This window comes from Lepidochelys kempii, chromosome 11 (genome assembly GCF_965140285.1).
Source record: "Lepidochelys kempii isolate rLepKem1 chromosome 11, rLepKem1.hap1, whole genome shotgun sequence".
NCBI lineage: Eukaryota > Metazoa > Chordata > Testudines > Cheloniidae > Lepidochelys > Lepidochelys kempii.
Window position 1 is genome coordinate 59,489,727 of NC_136390.1, and position 20,228 is coordinate 59,509,954.

The 20,228-nt window shown below is 43.6% G+C and overlaps 2 protein-coding genes across 12 annotated transcripts in view; one reads left to right on the top strand and one right to left on the bottom strand.

The window, feature by feature from the left end:
- Window positions 1–10,278, bottom strand: part of TRAK2 (trafficking kinesin protein 2) — a 70,807-nt gene extending 60,529 nt beyond the window's left edge. For 4 of the 6 annotated variants that reach the window (XM_073306401.1, XM_073306399.1, XM_073306402.1 and 1 more), the window contains exon 1: window positions 10,108–10,197. The gene's annotated coding sequence lies outside the window, so the exon portion shown is untranslated. Of the gene's footprint in view, window positions 1–10,107 lie in introns of all 6 variants that reach the window. The other 2 variants (XM_073306405.1, XM_073306404.1) reach the window with 2 other exon arrangements.
- Window positions 10,279–10,312: 34 nt separating this feature from the next.
- STRADB (STE20 related adaptor beta) overlaps window positions 10,313–20,228 on the top strand; it is a 33,050-nt gene continuing 23,134 nt past the window's right edge. The window contains exons 1-3 of one of the 6 annotated variants that reach the window (XM_073306421.2): window positions 10,318–10,619; window positions 13,180–13,970; window positions 19,448–19,503. In XM_073306421.2, the coding sequence (XP_073162522.1) occupies window positions 19,492–19,503 (12 nt within the window). In that variant the 5' untranslated portion in view covers window positions 10,318–10,619; window positions 13,180–13,970; window positions 19,448–19,491. Of the gene's footprint in view, window positions 10,620–11,365; window positions 11,699–13,179; window positions 13,971–19,447; window positions 19,504–20,228 lie in introns of those variants that run through there. The other 5 variants (XM_078848021.1, XM_073306425.2, XM_073306420.2 and 2 more) reach the window with 5 other exon arrangements.

Genomic DNA, 20,228 nt, shown 5'->3' on the forward strand with positions numbered 1-20,228 from the left:
AAATCTGGAGCACTGCATCCAGTTTTGGGCCTCCCACTACAGAAAAGACGTGGACAAATTGGAGAGAGACCAGCAGAGGGCAACGAAAATGATTAGGGCCTGGGGCACATGACTTATGAGGAAAGGCTGAAGGAACTGGGTTTATTTAGTCTGCAGAAGAGAGGAGTGAGGGGGGATTTGATAGCAATCTTCAACTACCTGAAGGGGTCCCAGAGAGGATAGAGTGAGGCTGTTCTCAGTGGTGGCAGATGACAGAAGAAGGAGCAATGGTCTCAAGTTGCAGTGGGGGAGGTCTAGGTTGGATATTATGAAAAACTATTTCACTACGAGGGTGGTGAAGCACTGGAATGGGTTACCTAGGGAGGTGATGGAATCTCCTTTCTTATAGGTTTTTAAGGCCCAGCTTTACAAAGCCCTGGCTGGGATGATTTAGTTGGGGTTGGTCCTGCTTTGAGCAGGGGGTTGGACTAGATGACCTCGAGGTCCCTTCCAACCCTGATATTCTATGATTCTATCCTCTTGTAGCATCCAGCCTGACTTTGCCACAATGGGAATAATGCGAGCGTGTAGGGACATGGGGCTGAAGGTGACGGCTAGTGGCGTTCTGTTATTTTCTTTGTTAGAAGAGTTCCCAGAAGTCTCCTACTACAGGACAGGCCTAACAAAGAAAATAACAGAACGCCACTAGCCGTCACCTTCAGCCCCCAACTAAACCCCTCCAACGCATTATTAAGGATCTACAACCTATCCTGAAGGATGACCCAACACTCTCACAAATCTTGGGAGACAGGCTAGTCCTTGCCTACAGACAGCCCCCCAACCTGAAGCAAATACTCACCAGCAACCACATACCACACAACACAACCACTAACCCAGGAACCTATCCTTGCAACAAAGCCCGTTGCCAACTGTGCCCACATATCTATTCAGGGGACACCATCACAGGGCCTAATAACATCAGCCACACTATCAGAGGCTCGTTCACCTGCACATCCACCAATGTGATATATGCCATCATGTGCCAGCAATGCCCCTCTGCCATGTACATTGGTCAAACTGGACAGTCTCTACGTAAAAGAATAAATGGACACAAATCAGATGTCAAGAATTATAACATTCATAAACCAGTCGGAGAACCCTTCAATCTCTCTGGTCACGCGATTACAGACATGAAAGTTGCGATATTACAACAAAAAAAACTTCAAATCCAGACTCCAGCGAGAAACTGTTGAATTGGAATTCATTTGCAAATTTGATACAATTAACTTAGGCTTGAATAGAGACTGGGAGTGGCTAAGTCATTATGCAAGGTAACCTATTTCCCCTTGTTTTTTCCTATCCCCCCCCAGACGTTCTTGTTAAACACTGGATTTGTGCTGGAAATGGCCCACCTTGATTATCATACACATTGTAAGGAGAGTGGTCACTTTACATAAGCTATTACCAGCAGGAGAGTGGGGTGGGAGGAGGTATTTTTTCATGCTTTGTGTGTATATAAAAAGATCTTCTACACTTTCCACAGTATGCATCCGAAGAAGTGAGCTGTAGCTCACGAAAGCTCATGCTCAAATAAATTGGTTAGTCTCTAAGGTGCCACAAGTACTCCTTTTCTTTTTGCGAATACAGACTAACACGGCTGTTGACTCTAAAACCCAGGTTTCAGAGTCAACTGTAAAACCCACACTATTTTTCTTTATACATAAGAAACAAAATCTTCAGTCTCTCTGCTGCTAATGAAACAACATATGTGCTGAAGGAGAGATAAGCTATTAAAATGTGAGGTGTCTATGTTCTTCCTTGTTTTTTTGATGTATACAGGTGGTCTTAAGGGCTTTTCTCCTTATTGCTGATTTTTTCACTGTAGAAAAATCAAATGTCAAATCCAGTTTCAATGGAAGATTCTGATGTCTCAGATATGGATTGTAAGCTCTTGCTCGCTTGCTCTCTCTGTGCTTAAAAGGGTACCATCAGTTTAACAAGTCCACGCACAACCAAAATTGTTGGAAAATTTTTTAACTACTATTGTTACCACATAAAGTGACCATAACTAAAAGATATTGAAGAAAAAGTTTCTATATGTCCAATTTATTTTGTCCATTTAACATAACTTTGTGTCTAGTCAGTTGCATTGTTTCCCCTTTATAGCCATTTTCTCTCATTTATGTAGGTCTTTCACATAAATAGGTTTGTTTTTGATTTATTAATAACATTTCTTTCTGGGAATATATGAGAAGACCTTAGATGAAGTATTTCCTAATATTTGAGTTTGGGGTTTTGAAGTTTCATGTCTCAGAGGAGTAGAAGGAACGGAAGGCACAATTAGGCAGCAGTAACCTTAAATCCTTCTTAAAAGTTTTTAGTAAGAAAATGTTTTAAAAAGTAAAATGTGATTATAAAACAATCAAAATTAGCAGGGGGTGTCTGGAGAAGGTTTTGTGTGTGAAACTATTTTTGACTTGTTTTTGTTTTTTAATATTGACATATGCCTGTAATTGAAGGACTAGAGATTCTGACTCTATAAACAAAGATATTTTCTCAAGTGTTATCACCTATTCAACCACAAAAATTAAAAAGAAAGAATTTTAGGGGACAATCCTGTGAACACTCACATACATGTAAAACTTTACTCATATGAGTATTTCAAATGAAGTCCCAGAGACTATGAGATCAATGGGACTATACAAGTACATGAAGTTAAGCAGGCAAGTAAATATCTGGAGGATCAGGGCCTTAAACAGTATGATGGCCAAGGGTTGTTTCTTATAATACAATAAATAATGCTGATACAATCAAAGTACACAATGATCAGATGGAGGAGAAATGGGTAGAGAGAAGAAAGTACCACTGGATTCCTTCAAACACCCCTAAGAGAAATGCAACAAGTCACTAGTTACAAATAGTTAAATTCTATAATGTAATACTACAGATAAAGCAGAAGGAAATGATAAACCAAAATAGTCCAATAATTGTCTGGAATTATCAGTAAGTGATTTATCCAAATGAAAATATATGAAATCAGTACGTTACAATAATCACATGTTCTGACTCATGAAAGGAAATACAGACAGTGACAAACAACTCAGGCTGTTCACTTGTCCCAGCTGAATAACTCTGCAAGACTACACCTAATTGCAGAACATTTCAAAGACTTAAAACCATTAGACATGATTAGGGGCTTGGCTACACAGGAAAGCTGACCAGAATAGCTATTTCAGACTAAACTATTCCACAACAGTTGCCTGTGTGAATACTTTATTCTGGAATAAAAGTGATTTTATTCCAAAATAGCAGGTTTCAGAATAGCACCGTGTTAGTCTGTATTCTCAAAAAGAAAAGGAGTACTTGTGGCACCTTAGAGACTAACCAATTTATCTGAGCATAAGCTTTCGTGAGCTGTAGCTCACAAAAACTTATGCTCAAATAAATTGGTTAGTCTCTAAGGTGCCACAAGTACTCCTTTTCTTATTCCAAAATAATTCCTCTACCTCAGATGAACCCACAATAAAAGTCACATTTATTCCAAAATATTGGTCTTATAAGAATGTATTAAGAAAATATGTAAGTTATGCTTTACACCTTTGAAAATGTTTGCTCTAAACTTGTGAACTCAGGCACGGGACTCATTCCCACTGCCCATCCAGAAGGACTATCAAAATTAAATGGGCCACAAAGGACCCTTGCAATACAAAGGATTGATTGATGGCTCTATGACACCCATGGAGGAGTATGTGCAGAAGGATGTGAAAATTTTCCATCTTTTTGGCCGTTTGAACTCTGAAGGGCCAGAGATTCTAAATTGGAGCCAGAGATCCCTACAGATTGAGCCAGCAGCCAGAGCATGAGCCAGCAGCATCCCTACAGATTGCCTCCTGAGTTTGCCCTGAAACACACTTTGAATTGACAGATCACTACAACTCTCAGGTTTCAGAGTAACAGCCGTGTTAGTCTGTATTCGCAAAAAGAAAAGGAGTACTTGTGGCACCTTAGAGACTAACCAATTTATTTGAGCATGAGCTTTCATGAGTGAGCTGTAGCTCACGAAAGCTCATGCTCAAATAAATTGGTTAGTCTCTAAGGTGCCACAAGTACTCCTTCTCACTACAACTCTATCACTCTTAGGATTTAGATGGCAACAATTTGTGTGTAGATGTTTGCTTGCTTTAACCTGTAAATAACTCATTCCTTTTTCCTAGTTAATAAACCTTTAGATGGTTTGTTACAGGATTAGCTGCAGGTGTGGACTTTGGTGTAAAATCTAGGGCATCAGTTGATCTGGGGTAAGTGACTGGTGTCTTGAGATTAGAAGCAACCTGAATGTGGGGTGATTTTTGGTTTATGTGAGCATTTCTCATGAAGTCCAATTTGTCTGGGTGGCAAGATAGGCTGGAGAGTCTAAGGGAACTCTCTGGACCTCCATGTTAAGACTGTTATAGTGATCTAGGAGTTCTCATTTGTTACTGACTTGGTGAAAACTAATTATAGAACAGATCACTGATTTGGGGTGTCTACCCTGTTTTTGACAGTCTGCCCTCAGGTAGGCTCTCACAGTCGTGAGCCACTCCAGACAGCATGACACCCATGACAGCTTGAAAGTTTTGTAATGAAAACAGATTTAGTAAATTAAATTTGTAGGTTCTAGAAAATTAATTTAGCTAACTTTTATCTAAGAATTTTTACTTAAAGCAAAGACATTTCAGATATTAAAATCAAATAATTTGACTCTCTTCACACTCTACAATGACAATACAGCAAAAATAGAGGGCAAACACACTGAAAAAAGCAACGTGCTCAGGTAACTGAACAACAGTATTTAAAACAGGAGAAAGCAGAGTTTCTGCACAAAACCAGAGCAAAACAAACAGTTCTTATTTTAAGCCAATCTACAACAATTTCTGCAAAGTAACCATGTCATGATTATTAGTTCCCAAATATTTTCTGCACATACACAACATTAATAACAGATATAGCACCATTCTGGCAGTGTGGGTTTTCTTTTCCTTCTTCTTTCACCAAAAGCATCCAGTGAGGTCTGGACCTTTATTTCAGAGTACAAGAAAATTTCATGAAACCAAGACTTTGGTTAGGGAACGTAGCAGGGAAAGACTGCAATGAAATTCTGATGTCTCAGTTCTAAATTCCTGACTCTTTGGGAGACTAAAAGTCCTTAGGTATATGTCTGAGTTAGGACTGGGTGGCTCCAGGGAAAGTCAGCAAATGGTGTCTTGATGTCCCTTTGCTACAAACAGGGTATGTCATTTCTTAGAAATGGACTGAGTACTCTGAGTGAATTTGTGGCAGAAAATGAATATTTTAGTAATGACTAGTGGGGAATCATGGAATAATATAAGCAGCTGTTTCGTTTTATTCTTGGAAGACACAAGCAAGAGATTGTTTTTCCCAAAATGGTAACCTAAATGCTGTGTATTATTATCAACAGTTTTCATCAATATGTTATATCACTGTCTTTACATAAAGATCTTTAGGATAAAATATTCTTACAATATTAAGAGTCTTACTGTATAAGTTTGATTCACTGTGCAACATTTAAAATGAGCATGTTGTATTCAGTTTTGTTGAGCATTTAGGATCACTGACACATGGCTAGTAAAACAGACAATCTGGAAATACTTATCAGTCAAGAGATTGGTTTCTTAATATACCTGAAACAGTGCACTACATCAAGATTGTAAACAAAGCAAGTAACATTTCTTTCTTCAAATCAGAAGCAGTAGCTAAGTTATTTTCATCTGATGCCATTATTGTTTTATATATTTGTTTAATACATCTCTATATACATTGCTATGTTTGTAGAGGTCTTCAGAAATTCCACAATGTGATACCTTTTAAATTGTTTGAGAATTTTAGTTCAACACTCAAAAATAAACAAATTCTGCACTATTTTAAAACAAATTTTGCACTATTAAAATGCTCCAATAAATATTAACTTTGCTCTTGGTCTATTATTGAGTCACCAGCCCCAAAATGAGCATAGCCACCATTTTAAGTTATAGAAAGGTTTTCTGTCAGTTCTGTAAAGGTTTTGCTGTCAGTTCCGTAATCATCTCTGTGGAAATGCGGTTTTGTAATTTCTTAGAACAATACCTGTCAGTGAATCACATATCCCTATGCTTCCTACAGAGACAGGACACAGCAGAAAGGCTATTCCTCCCCCAAAGATCCTCTCTTATGGAAGCAAATCACTGTCACAAAAAGCTGTGCTGCATAAGAACTTTAGTCATATAAAGCCAAGGCCTTAGAAATACCTAATAGAGATTAGATAAACTAGGCTACACAGATATAAAAATATTATGACAGCATCACCACATGCAGTGGAATCAATATGTCAAGCAATGGGAACTAGATTAATAATAAATTGAAGTAAATATGAAATATATTTATATGAACAGGCATCTATTCAATGCTCTAGCATCCCTGCCATAAATTACAAGAACAAATTACATCGATCTGTGACCAATATAAGTGAACTACTCACATGTCACTATATCTCTATTCAAGGAACAAAGAAATCCAAGAGACAAGACAGTGTTGAAGTGTGTATAAAAAGAATGGGGGAAGAGGGGAAGGAGACGAGCTAATTATAAATTATGTTTAATGATGTGTTTCAGAAAAAACAGTAACACGACCAGTCACTAGCTTTACTGCTTACTCCCCACAACTCCCCTAAAACAGAGTATATTTTCCAACAAACAAGTTTCTGTTTGTTTTGTAATGTTATTCAGAGGCCTGAATAGTATTAACAATATTTCATTTGTAACTGAGTGACGTCAGCTACTGGTAGCAACGGGACTGTAGGAAAAGAAAAAAAATCAAGTAGTCTTGAATTGTATTATCTGGTTCATTCTGTGTAGAGTCAGTGGTAATGATCCTTAATAAAGAGCTACTGACACTTGAATGGTTCAATTTAACCCAAAGTACAGAAAGTTGAAGGCTTTATGTAGAAACAAAAGTTTAAGAATTTTGTTTCTAGAACAGGATCTGTAGATGTGAATCCATAAATAAAATGCAAATTGTTCTTTATATAGCACCTTTCATCTGAGGATTTCAAAATGGGTTATGAACATTGACCAATATTCACAACATGCCTATGAGATGGGTATATTTAAAATACCGCTTTATAGAATATTGCAACGAGAGAAGCTACTTCAAATAAACATTTTTTTTAGAATCAACTTTAAAAAAAATAATGCCCATATAAAAACACCATGACAATAATTAGATATACAACACTAAACATACAAGTAAGTTAACTCTGCCAGCCTTCAGCCTTAGATAAAGAAAGATCAATAACAATCTACTGGCTGAGATAAATTATTATTTGTATTACTGGGATGCCTAGGATAAAAGTGGAAATAAATAAATAAACAAACAAACATTCACCCCTAATTTACAGCCAGTAACATACCCTTAACTTTACCCCACAAATGGTTTTGCAGCATTTCTGAAGGTAATCAAATTCAGGGTATTTTCAAAGAGTGTTTTTTTTCATCCAAAGTACCACAAGTTATTCAGTAACACTCAGGTTTTCTATGAAAAATCCTCTCGTCAGAATTGGTCAAAATTACTTCTGAAACCAAGACAAAGAATAATGTGTACTTGACTCCATATAATTGAGAAAAGATTAAAAGTTGCATTCAAAGTGTAATTTTAACAAAGTATAATTTGAAACAGACCAGGTAATTCATGAAAATCAGGGTTTCTAATAGAAATTCTTACAGTATCACTGTTAATGCCGTAATACAACTTTGCAGTGAACAAGACTTGCAAAACTTAATGATGTCCGAATCTCTTTTGCACCAGACCTGCACACGAGCAGAGCCACAACAGAAAATAAAGCTGTTTTAAATTCTAACAGTAAATATGTAACATCTCATCATAATATGATTAAAAGGCACTCTGAATGCATGAATGAACTCATTGATTAGGAGCTTAAAGTCATGCCATCTGTCATGTCTGCAGCTACCACTAAAATTTACAATGAAGTATAACATTTGACTGAAACTATTACAGTAATTTGAGCATTCTTAATATACATATTATATATGATGACAGAGAATACTTCCATAGGTTTTTATATAATTTTCTTTTATTAAAACAAAACCCACACTTCAGAGGCTCAAATGCTTGTAACAACTAATAGCTAAATGTTCAAGCTGCTGCACCGGTGCAATTTGTAAAGCTGTGTGTAAAAAAGCCAAAAATGGCTCTGAGAACTTAAAAAATTGATGGTGGTAGACCACAAAACCCAGAGATGATTCAACCTGGTGATATTCTGAATAAAAACTGGATAATTATCCCAGTGATAACTGAACCTGGTGATAATCTAAACAAAAGGAGCTCTCAACCACACTCGAAGCTGTTTTCATGGCTTCCCACTGACCTAACAGAATTTAAAGCCTTGACCCACATTACACTTTTCTAAGGAATCTCCTGAGAAGTGGTAGCAACAGTGGGAGCCCTAGTGTAGATAAGACACTTGCATTTTTACACTGCATCATCTAGTACTATCCTGAGCAGGATTATATTATATGGCGATAAAAATGTAGGTACCTTGCCTACCTACAAAACACACCATTGTAATTACACCAATGGTAGTGGAAAATTTCCCCCCACAAAAGGATGGTAATAGAGTAGACACTGCATCAGAGGGTAAGCAATAATTTTCCCCAAATCATGTAGCAAGTCAACAGCAGAAGGAGAATCAAAATGCAGACCTTCTGATTAAGTCTCACTAGGCTACTCAGTTGTATTCCCTCTGAAACAAGTGTAAAATAAAGTAAACCTCCCCTGATTAACTTTTTTCAGCAAGTACCAAGAATAAAACATTCTATTGAGAAAAATCTACCAAGGATCTGTAAACAGAATCGGCTTTGACAGTATAGCTACAGTAAGAGGCCACACTGCTGCATTAGTTAAAGTTTCTAAATAATAACTAATTTCCATTAGTTAGATTTTCTAAATAATTAATGCACCTTAGCCATACTTATCCATTAATATGTTAGCAATCTGCATTTTGAACCATCAACAGAGGAAAGGAAAGGGTGTTAAAAACCCAAAGAGTAACTACTTCTTCCCACACATACACCTCTTGGAAGCCCTACTTGAGACCATTATAAAAGAACAGGTTTACGAAATGCTCCTTCCAATTTAGTATAACTCTCCTGCCCCCCTCCACAAATAGGAAGGAAGTGCTATTGCTCCCTGTTCTATGTCTGTCCCAGCAATCTTTGCTCCCATAGCATGGCTGGAGAAAACTCATCCTTGAGCCTGCAGTGATTTTCCCAGTCACACAACTGGGGATTCCATGGGTGTCACTCAGAAAGGAAACAGGCCCATTGTTTCAAGTTAACAAGGACCTGGTGGTGAATAAAGGGGAACCAGGAGGATGAAAGTGTCTGAGTGGGAGGTGGGGATGGAGATGACTAGGGTTTGGGGTGAAAGGGTGGTGGGGCTGAAAGACCAGGGAGAGGGAGGTGACTGGGTGCGGGGGGGGGAGGGATAAAGGACCAGCAGGATGGAAGTGACTGAGGGTGGGGTGGAGGAAAGGGCAGGATGAGGGTGGAGCTGACGGGGCAGGAGAAGGGCTGAAGAACCAGGGCAATGGAGCTGACTATTGGTGGGATGAAGGATGCTGAGGGTGGAGGTGACTGGACTAGGGTTTCGGGTGGCTCAGGAGAGGGGCTGAAATACCCAGGGGATGGAGGTCACCGGAGGCGGGGTGGAGCTGACTGGGGGCAGGGGCAGTAGGAGGCTTGAGAGGACCGGCGGGGTGGAGGGCGCGGAGGACTGAAGGACGAGGGGGCGAGGGGGAGAAGACGGGGGGAACTGAAGGACTGGGGGGAGGCGGAAGGGGATTGACGGACCAAAGGGCTGAAGGAGGAGGGCAGGAGTGAGGAAGGGGCGGAAAGACCGGGAGGATGAAGGGGTGGGGGTCAGGAGACCGTTGGTTGGAGGACGGGCGGCGGAGATGGAGGGGACCGAGGACGGGGGTCAGGAAGGGGCTTGGGAGGACTGGGGGGGTGGCGTGGGCGGGGATCGCGGTGAACGGGGGAACCATGGGGAGCGCTGACCATCCCGGGCCCCTCTTACCCGCTCCGAGGCGGGGTTCCCTCCTTGCCGGCGCTTCCGGCCGCCTCCGCGAGCTAAACAAACGCTTCGGCAGCTCCCCGCGCCCCGGGCGCGGGAATCGCGACTCGCGGGCAAGCGGAGAGAAGGGAGAAGGTGGTGACCGCTGCTCTGCGTCATAACATAGCGACCGACCGCACCCCGACGGCAACCCTGGGCCTACAGATCCCGGCACGCAACGGGCGAGGCTCGCGAGGGAGACTACGACTCCCCGCGCGCACTTGAGGCCGCCTGGAAGCCTGGGGCTCGTAGTCTCGCCCGGCAGCCCCCTCGGTGCCGGACGAGGCTGGGGCGGGGGGCGGAGCTCAAAGTCTGAGGCTGTCGCCGAGCGGAGGGGCTGTGGCCGCGGGTGGGCCGGAGTCCGGACGCTGTTACACTGGCAGCGGGGGAGGGGTTGGTGGGCCGCAAGCTGGTTTTCGCTCCCCGATCCTCGCCAGGGGCTGAGCGCAGCCCCGCCTGGGCCCGGCCGCGCTGAGGTGAGAGGAGAAGGAGGGAGTTATGGGGACGCGGTGAGAGGGGGCAGGAGGGAGCTGTATGCCGGGCGGGGGCTGCCTGTGCGGTCCTGAGGCTAGTGCCGAGTAGGCTATGGCGGGCGGTGCCGGGCCCGCCGGGTGGCGGGGGGAGTAGCGGGACGGGTGGTGCCGGGCCCGCCGGGTGGCGGGGGCAGTAGCGGGACGGCTGGTGCCGGGCCCGCCGGGTGGCGGGGGCAGCAGCGGGACGGCTGGTGCCGGGCCCGCCGGGTGGCGGGGGCAGCAGCGGGACGGCTGGTGCCGGGCCCGCCGGGTGGCGGGGGCAGTAGCGGGACGGGTGGTGCCGGGCCCGCCGGGTGGCGGGGGCAGTAGCGGGACGGGTGGTGCCGGGCCCGCCGGGTGGCGGGGGCAGTAGCGGGACGGGTGGTGCCGGGCCCGCCGGGTGGCGGGGGCAGTAGCGGGACGGGTGGTGCCGGGCCCGCCGGGTGGCGGGGGCAGTAGCGGGACGGGTGGTGCCGGGCCCGCCGGGTGGCGGGGGCAGTAGCGGGACGGGTGGTGCCGGGCCCGCCGGGTGGCGGGGGCAGTAGCGGGACGGGTGGTGCCGGGCCCGCCGGGTGGCGGGGGCAGTAGCGGGACGGGTGGTGCCGGGCCCGCCGGGTGGCGGGGGCAGTAGCGGGACGGGTGGTGCCGGGCCCGCCGGGTGGCGGGGGCAGTAGCGGGATGGGGTGGGGTTGTGCCAGGGCCATTGGTGGGGGTTGGTTAGCGGGGGGGTACCGGGTCGCCAGGGCTCGGTCTCCCGCGTTTGCCTCCCCGCATCCTCTACCCAGACGTCCCCTCCTCGAAGTCTTAGGGAGACTGAGACCTCGTCGCTAGGGGTGGCTGGTCGTTGGTGGACGGGATTAAACCTGGGCCCTTCCGGGCTAAATGCATGAGCCTCTACTGCGAGAGCCAAAAGCCATATGACTCTTACCTAAGACTCACGCGGCTCTCGGAAGAAGGATAAAGGAGTTGAGGTGCAAGTTGTGTTCTCGTCCATCCTCCCTGTTGAAGGAAAAGGCCCTGGTAGGGACCATCGAACTGTGGAGGTAAATGTGTGGTTATGCAGGCTTTGGATTCTTCGACAATAGGCTGTCCTTCCAGGAAGAAGGATTGCTAGGAAAAGATGAAATCCACCTAATAAAGAGAGAGAAGAGCATCTTCACAGACAGGCTTGCTAATCTAGTGAGGAGGATTTTAAACTAGGTTCACCAGGTGATGGTGACTTAAGCCCAGAGGTAAGTGGGGAAGTGGGATACCGGAAAGAAACACAAGGAGGAGGATGCAACAGGGGAGGCCTCCTGATTCATACTGGGAAAGTAGGGCAATCGGCTAGTTATCTTAGGTGCCTGAATACGAACGCAAGAAGCCTGGGAAACAAGCAGGAAGAATTGGAAGTCCTGGCACAGTCAAGGAACTATGATATGCTTGGAATAACAGAGACTTCGTGGGGTAACTCACATGACTGCAGCACTGTCATGGATGGGTATAAACGGTTCAGGAAGGACGGGCGGGGGAGAAAAGGTGGAGGAGTTGCACTGTATGTAAGGGAGCAGTATAACTGCTCAGAATTCCAGTATGAAACTGGAGAAAAGCCTGTTGAGAGTCTTTAGGTTAAGTTTAGAGGTGAGAGCAACAAGGGTGATGTCATGCTGGGCATCTGCTATAGACCACCAGACCAGGAGGATGAGGTAGACGAGGCTTCCTTTGGACAACTAACAGAAGTTTCCAGGTCACAGGCCCTGATTCTCATGGGGGACTTCACTCACTCTGACATCTGGTGGGAGAACCATACAGCAGTGCACAGCGATTCCTGGAAGTTTTTGGAGAGTGTTGGGGACAACTTCCTGGTGCAAGTGCTGGAGGAACCAACTAGGTGCCGTTCTCCTCTTGACCTGCTGCTCACAAACAGGGAAGAATTGGTAGGGGAAGTAGAAGTGGGTGGCAACCTGGGCAGCAGTGACCATGAGATGGTCAACATCAGGATCCTGACAAAAGGAAGAAAGGAGAGCAGCAGAATACGGACCCTGGACTTCAGAAAAGCAGACTTTGACTCCATTAGGGAATTGATGGACAGGATCCCCTGGGAGGCTAATATGAGGGGGAAAGGAGTCCCGGAGAGCTGGCTGTATTTTAAAGAAACCTTATTGAGGGCGCAGGAATAAACCATCCCAATGTGGAGAAAAAATAACAAATATGGCAGGCAACCAGCTTGGCTTAACAGAGAAATCTTCAGTGAGCTTAAACAAAAAGGAAGCTTACAAGAAGTGTAAACTTGGACAGATGACTAGGGAGGAGTATAAAAATATTGCTCGCGCATGCAGGGGTGTAATAAGGAACGCCAAAGTACAATTGGAGTTGCAGCTAGCAAGGGATGTGAAGGGTCACAAGAAGGATTTCTACAGGTACGTTAGCAACAAGAAGGTCAGGGAAAGTGTGGGATCCTTACTGAATGTGGGAGGCAACCTAGTTAAGACGATGTAGACAAAGCTGAAGTACTCAATGCTTTTTTTTGCCTTGGTCTTTACAGACATGGTCAGCTCCCAGACTGCTGCACTGGGCAGCACAGTATGGGGAGGAGGTGAGCAGCCCTCAGTGGTGAACAGGTTAAGGACTATTTAGAAAAGAAGGACATGCACAAGTCCATCGGTCTGGATCTAATGCATCCGAGGATCCTGAGGTGGTTGGCTGATGTGATTGCAGAGCCATTGGCCATTATCTTTGAAAACTCGTAGCTATCGGGAGAGGTCCCGTACGACTGGAAAAAGGCAAATATAGTGCTCATTTTTAAAAAAAGGGAAAAAGGAGAATCCGGGGAACTACAGAGTGGTCAGCCTCACCTCAGTCCCTGCAAAATCATGGAGCAGGTTCTCAAGGAATCCATTTTGAAGCAGTTAGAGGAGAGGAAGGTGATCAGGAACAGTCAACACGGATTCACCAAGAGCAAGTCATGCCTGACCAACCTGATTGCCTTCTATGATGAGATAACTGGCTTTGTGGATATGGGGAAAGCAGTGGACGTGATATATCTTGACTTTAGCAAAGCTTTTGATATGATCTCCCACAGTATTCTTGACAGCAAGTTAAAAAGGGTATGAATTAGATGAATGGACTATCAGGTGGACAGAATGCTGTCTAGATTGTTTGGCTCAACAGGTACTGATCAATGGCTCGATGTCTAGTTGGCAGCCGGTATCAAGCGGAGTGCCCCAAGGGTCTGTCCTGGGGCCAGCTTTGTTCAACATCTTCATTAATGATCTGGATGATCGGATGGATTGCACCCTCAGCAAGTTTGTGGACAACACTAAGCTGGGAGGAGAGGTAGATATGCTGTAGGCTAGGGATAGGGTCCAGAGTGACCTAGACAAATTGGAGGATTGAGCCAAAAGAAATCTGATGAGATTCAGCAAGGACAAGTGCAGAGTCCTGTACTTAGGACGGAAGAATCCCATGCACTGCTACAGGCTGGGGACCAACTCGCTAAGCGGCAGTTCTGCAGAAATGGACTTGGGGATTACAGTGGACAAGAAGCTGGATATGAATCAGAAGTGTGCCCTTGTTGCTAAGAAGGCTAATGGCATATTGGGCTGCATTAGTAGGAGCATTGCCAGCAGATTGAGGGAAATGATTATTCCCCTTTATTTGCCACTGGTGAGGCCACATCTGGAGTACTGTGTCCAGTTTTGGGCCCCCACTACAGAAAGGAGGTGGACAAATTGGAGAGAGTCCAGCGAAGGACAACAAAAATGATTAGGGGACTGGGGCACATGACTTATGAGGAAACGCTGAGGGAACTGGGCTTATTTAGTTTGCAGAAGAGAGGAGTGAGGGGGGATTTGATAGCAATCTTCAACTACCGGGGGCGGGGGGGGGAGTCCCAGAGAGGATGGAGTGAGGCTGTTCTCAGTGGTGGCAGATCACAGAAGAAGGAGCAATGGTCTCAAGTTGCAGTGGGGGAGGTCTAGGTTGGATATTAGGAAAAACTATTTCACTAGGAGGGTGGTGAAGCACTGGAATGGGTTACCTAGGGAGGTGGTGGAATTTCCATCCTTATAGGTTTTTAAGGCCCGGCTTGACAAAGCCCTGGCTGGGATGATTTAGCTGGGGTTAGTCCTACTTTGAGAAGGTTGGACTAGATGACCTCCTGAGGTCTCTTCCAACCCTAATCTTCTATGATTAATCTCTCTCTAAGTGGTCTCGGTGCCACTAGATGGGACAGAGCACCACACCCAGAAGGTGTGTGGGTTACACAAGTGCTGCCACCTCTCCTAGCGTATAGTCAGAGAGATTAGGGGCCTACTTTTCAGAGGTGCCAAGCACCCACAATGTTAGCTGAAGTTGCAGAAGTTGTGGGTGGTAGGTCAGCATCTTTGAGAATTAGGCTGCAAGTGACTTGCCTAACATCCCAAAGGAAATCTGTGATAGAACGAACACTAAAACCCAGATTTGCCATGCAGGGTTTTATGGGTAAGGCAGTCTTTCTTCCAGACTTCAGATACATCATTCACAGTTTGATTAGCTGAGTTCAAGAGAAAATGAGAGTATCATATATGCTTATAAAAAACTTCCTGCTTATTGGGTTTGAAGGGGTTTCTGTAAGCATGTTGGCAGTGCTTGCTGTCTTTCACAAATTGTCCCACCATTTGGCCAGGCTAAATTTAATAAAGTCTCGAAGTAAATAATTCATGGAATTCTAAATGTATGTTTATTTGTTTGTTGTTCACATCTGGAGTCCCTAAACAGTGCTGAGTTAAATCCTATGTCTTTTTTATTATACTTAACTATGCATTGCAGGCACTTGTGTACACTCAATCTGTACATGGTAACTTCAGGAGTTTGCCTGGAGGAAAGCCTGAAGTTTGTGACATAAACAGAAAGATCGATGCTTTCCTTTCTAGCAGCAGACAAACATTCCCAGGTGGAAGGGTGGGGGTAGACAGCAAAAAAATTTTACATTTCCCATAAATCATCTTATGTCAAAATATCTTGCCCAGTGAATTTAAATAGACAAAGATAACAGAAACAAAGCAGCAATCAGTTTGAAATCCCCTGGCTTGCTTGGCCAAAGGAAAGTTTTGGGTTTTCCCCCTCACTGTTGCCTAGAAAATCATCCTATGGCTCAGTATCACTGCTGTTTTAAAGTTTGGAATTAAGATGCAGTAGCAAAAATAAAAGTGGCTTGTCTTTTAAAATTTGGGAGTATGCTATAATCTCTAATTATATCCTCCCACTGAATTTCAGTTTAGGTTGCCCTGCAAGAAAGTGCATCTCTAACTCAGTAGGGGTGTAATTTTATTCAAGTCAATGGAGTTTCATTGGGTATAAACTTGGCCCAGTGTACTTTGAAAAGAAATATTAATGCGAATCACAAGGATGACTAAGTACAGTCCTCTGTCAATGGTACTGTTGCTAAGGAAACTGATAAATGGGGTTTAACAATGGCAACTGGAAGATGATCCTCCTTTAAGATGCTTCATGGGAGCAGACCTCTTACATGTGCTCTGTTACTTCACATTACAGGTTTGGTTCTTATTTAAAAAACAAAACAAAACCCCTCAAAATAATATAACCGAGGACTGTTGATATCATCCTAAATGTCAAAATAATCAATGAGCTATAGCCCACGGTTGGTGGTAATAATTGTTTACAATAGGCTGTGCACATTCAGAGCATTTACAGGTATTGGGTTTCCCAAAGGCATCCTCTTAGATGGAGATGTCACTTTCCTATCACTTCATCACTCCCATCCTGCGTGTGAAACCTGGGAGAAGTGTGTTAATCCATTTGCTTACCACTCCTGTACAATCCACAGGTTTAGAGGAAGCTTAGAACAACAAAGGCTAGATAGCAAACAAAAATAAAACAAGAGATTTGGAAACAGGGGGCTGGAATGGGGGGAGCCAGGGCCCCATCGCTTTTAAAAGTGGGAGGGCTATGCTCTCCCACTTTTTACCAGCTGTAAGGGCGAGCAAGGGAGGGGAAGGGGGCAGAGAAGACCGGGCAGTGTGAGAGCGGAGAGAAGGGGTTGGGCATATGGCCACGGTTTGGGTGCCACTGCGCCCCCCCCACACTTTTAGGAAGCTTCTGCCACTCCTATTTGGAAATATAGACTATAGTGAAATGATCCACAAAGTATTCCTAAACAGAGGAAAATGTTGAGAATTATAAAAGTGCAAAAAGAATTAATAGGAAGATATTCCTTACATAGCTTTACCTGCTTGGCAAACTTGGATTATAGGCAGACATATTAACTTTGTACCTTTATTGTACCTCTGCCATAAACTTACTTTAACAATTAAATCCTAATGACTGTATTCCACAAATTCATTCTCCTTTTGTGGTTTCTTGTTGCAAACCACAGAGTTTATTTCTGATAGAATAGAATAGCATATATTTTTCCCAACAAGGAGAGGAAGGATGGTCCAGTGCTTAGTATGCTGGTCTGGTACTTGGGAGATGTGGATTCAACTTCCTGCTCTGCCACAAATTTATTGTGTGACCTTGGGTAAGTCACTTAGTCTCTCTCTATCTCCATTCCTCATTTATAAAATGGGATAATAGCACTTAGCTACATCCACAAGGATGTTGAGGATGAAGATATTAAAGATAGTGAGGTGCTCAGATATTATGGTAATGGGGTCATATAAGTACTTTAAAAACAAAGAGCGTGGTAAACTGAGTAGTTAGCTGATAATACATTGTGTTCCTCCAAAACTTTTACTAATGGTGGGTTGCTTTGCTAAGGGTTATTCCTGTATATGATTAAAACAATCATGTTGGTAATATAATTTTATTTCAAGCCTGACAACCAAGGAGAACAAAAACTGTGAAGAGTTAAAGGGATCTCACAAAACTGGATGAGTAGGCAACAAAATGGCAGAAGAAATTCAGTGTTGATAAGTGCAAAGTAATGCATATTGGAAAACATAATCTCAACTAGACACACAAATGATGGGGTCTAAACTAGCTGTGATGTGCTCCATCATGCATGATTCCAAATGTTCTTTATTAGATCAATTTCAACTTGGCCAGGAGGGATTTGTAGAAATAATTAGCATGTAGATAATAAAATAGTGGCATCTCACTGTAAGTGTTTCTGGAAAAATTAGAGGGTTTACCAAAAGATCCTCATCCATTTCAAGGATACTCTTGATTATTTTTTTGGTGCCTTTTTGAAAATCTCTCCTTGAATTATTATCATTAGATCAGATCCAAGAGCCAAAGTTTGGTGGTTAGTGATAATTTTGGGGGAAAAATGAGCTGGTAACTAGAAATTAGATGATGATCTTTCAAACAATCTCCACCTGATTTTTTTTTAAAATATTTGTTTAGAACATTTTAACAGGTTTACAAATTCTTGCCAAGTATGTATCAGGGACAACACAATAATGATAACCGTGAGCTTTTGTTTAGAGGAACATAGTGTACTAGATAATCAACAGCTCTCGCTACTTAATGGGGTGCTAACGCACTACAGAATGAGCATCTTTACACTACCCATGACATGCTGTTTCTCTCCACCCAATTATTACACATCAAAATGGAACTACATATTCTAGTAGGCCAATGGTCAGCAACTTGGCTAAGAATAACAGAAGGGTAGAAAAATAACATTTGCTAAAGTGATTCTAGTACTCCCACTGTGCAAATTCATCAACTTGAACAGGTTTCAGCTGGAGATGGTATAATTGTATTTCTGTGTTTTCATGTTTTCAGATTTTTCAAAGAACTCCAATAGCCTAATTTTTTTTCTGGGCATGAGAGTGGGTGGTGAATGCCGAATTTCCTTTTAAATTATGATGTCTTTTAGACTCAAATAGAGGGGGTACAGTGAAGTGATTGTATACCTGCCTGGGACCCCCTTTTTTCTAACTAGGTCTAACAACAGTTTTATCCTCTCCGTTAACTTCAGAAATGCAATATGAAATTGCTTTTGGCTTGCTTTTCTTGAGTGCAAGCTCCGCTGTCTGTAGCTGGAACTTGATTAGCACAGCTGTGCTCCTTTCTATTGGAATAACAATGTGGTTTTCTTCCCTACACACTGTCAATGATCAATGAATCTAGTCCTTCTATTTCAGTGCCTCTGTTCTTGTAGATTATTTGTAGGTAACCAATCTACCTGTTCAAAGAGTGACTCCAAGTACATGAGTTAGAAGGGGGGAACTGCTTATAGGATGAGGTTGCCTATATGATACAAATGAGTATGTCTGACCAGTGCCACTATAAACTGTTTAAAACTAGTGTCCAGAAACTTCGATGAGAGTAGGAAAGTCCCTCGCAGCCATACTATAAGCTTTTACCATTATGTACTTACTGACAGAATTAGTAGCAGAGGAGCATGCTTGGATAACACTTCTTATGTAAAATGTTGGACTTCCCATAGTTTATGACTAAGAGGAGAGACTGACATTTAGATTTGGATTTTGTTGCAATATTGGGTCATGGGTTGACATAAGAACGGCTACACTAGGTCAGACCAATGGTCCATCTAGCCCAGTATCCTGTCTTCTGATCATGCCCAATGCCAGGTGCTTCAGAGGGAATAAATAGAACAGGTAATCCTCAAGTGTTCCATTCCCTGTTGCCCATTCCCAGCATCTGGCAAAATGAGGACGGGAACACTTCTAATAGCCATTGATGGACCTATCCTCCATTAACTTATCTAGTTCTTTTTTGAACCCTGTTATAGTCTTGGCCTTCATAACATCCTCTGGCAAAGAGTTCCACAAGTTGACTGTATGTTGTGTGAAGAAATACTTCCTTTGTGCATTGATATTACTGTAATATTTTATTTTTAGGATAAATGGGTGTGCATGACCTTTCCCTGAACTAAAGCAGTTCCATGTCTTGTTTGGTAAGTCTGCATTTAATATGGCTTATTTTATGCCATAGTTTTTGACAGTTGCACCTTGCAGTTCAATCATGTATCATGAAATAAAACTTCTGGTGAAATTTCTGAGGGGAAACTCCATTCAAGGGATTTGAGCAGTAAACAATAACAAACTCCTAATGTAGATGCTAGCAAAGGGTTCACGAGAGTGAGAGTTTCTCTTCTAGAATAGTTCCACAGAATAGTTCAGAGAGCTGATTAGCCTGTTGGTGTTCACTCTTATTAGAGTGGGGCTCATTAATGTTAAAATTAAAATAAAAAAAACCTTAAACAGCTTTGGAATTTTCTACAGTGTATTCCTCCACTATGAAAGGTAGGTCCTAGTAGAAGAGAAAAATGGGATGGATGAGGGCAATTGCACTGGGCCCTTAAGTGCTACTGTTCTCAGGGGGACTCTTCCACCCTCTCTGTTCCTGGTTTACTTATATCAATAGACTATCTGACACAGTGGTCCCAAACTGTGGGGTATGGAGGAACGTTGGTGGGTTGTGGTGGGGCCCAGGCCAGCCCTCCTGGGGAGTGGGGAGGGAGTGCCACCCAGCCTCGTTCTGTCCCCAGCTCCGCTCCTGGCCCCGACGGCAGCCCCAGCTGCAGCTCTGGCTCCAAGTGGGGCCCTACTCCAGCTCTCCATGGTGGCTCTGGCCCCTCTCCCAGCCGCAGCTCCTGGGGTGGGTGGGGGGGAGAAGGAG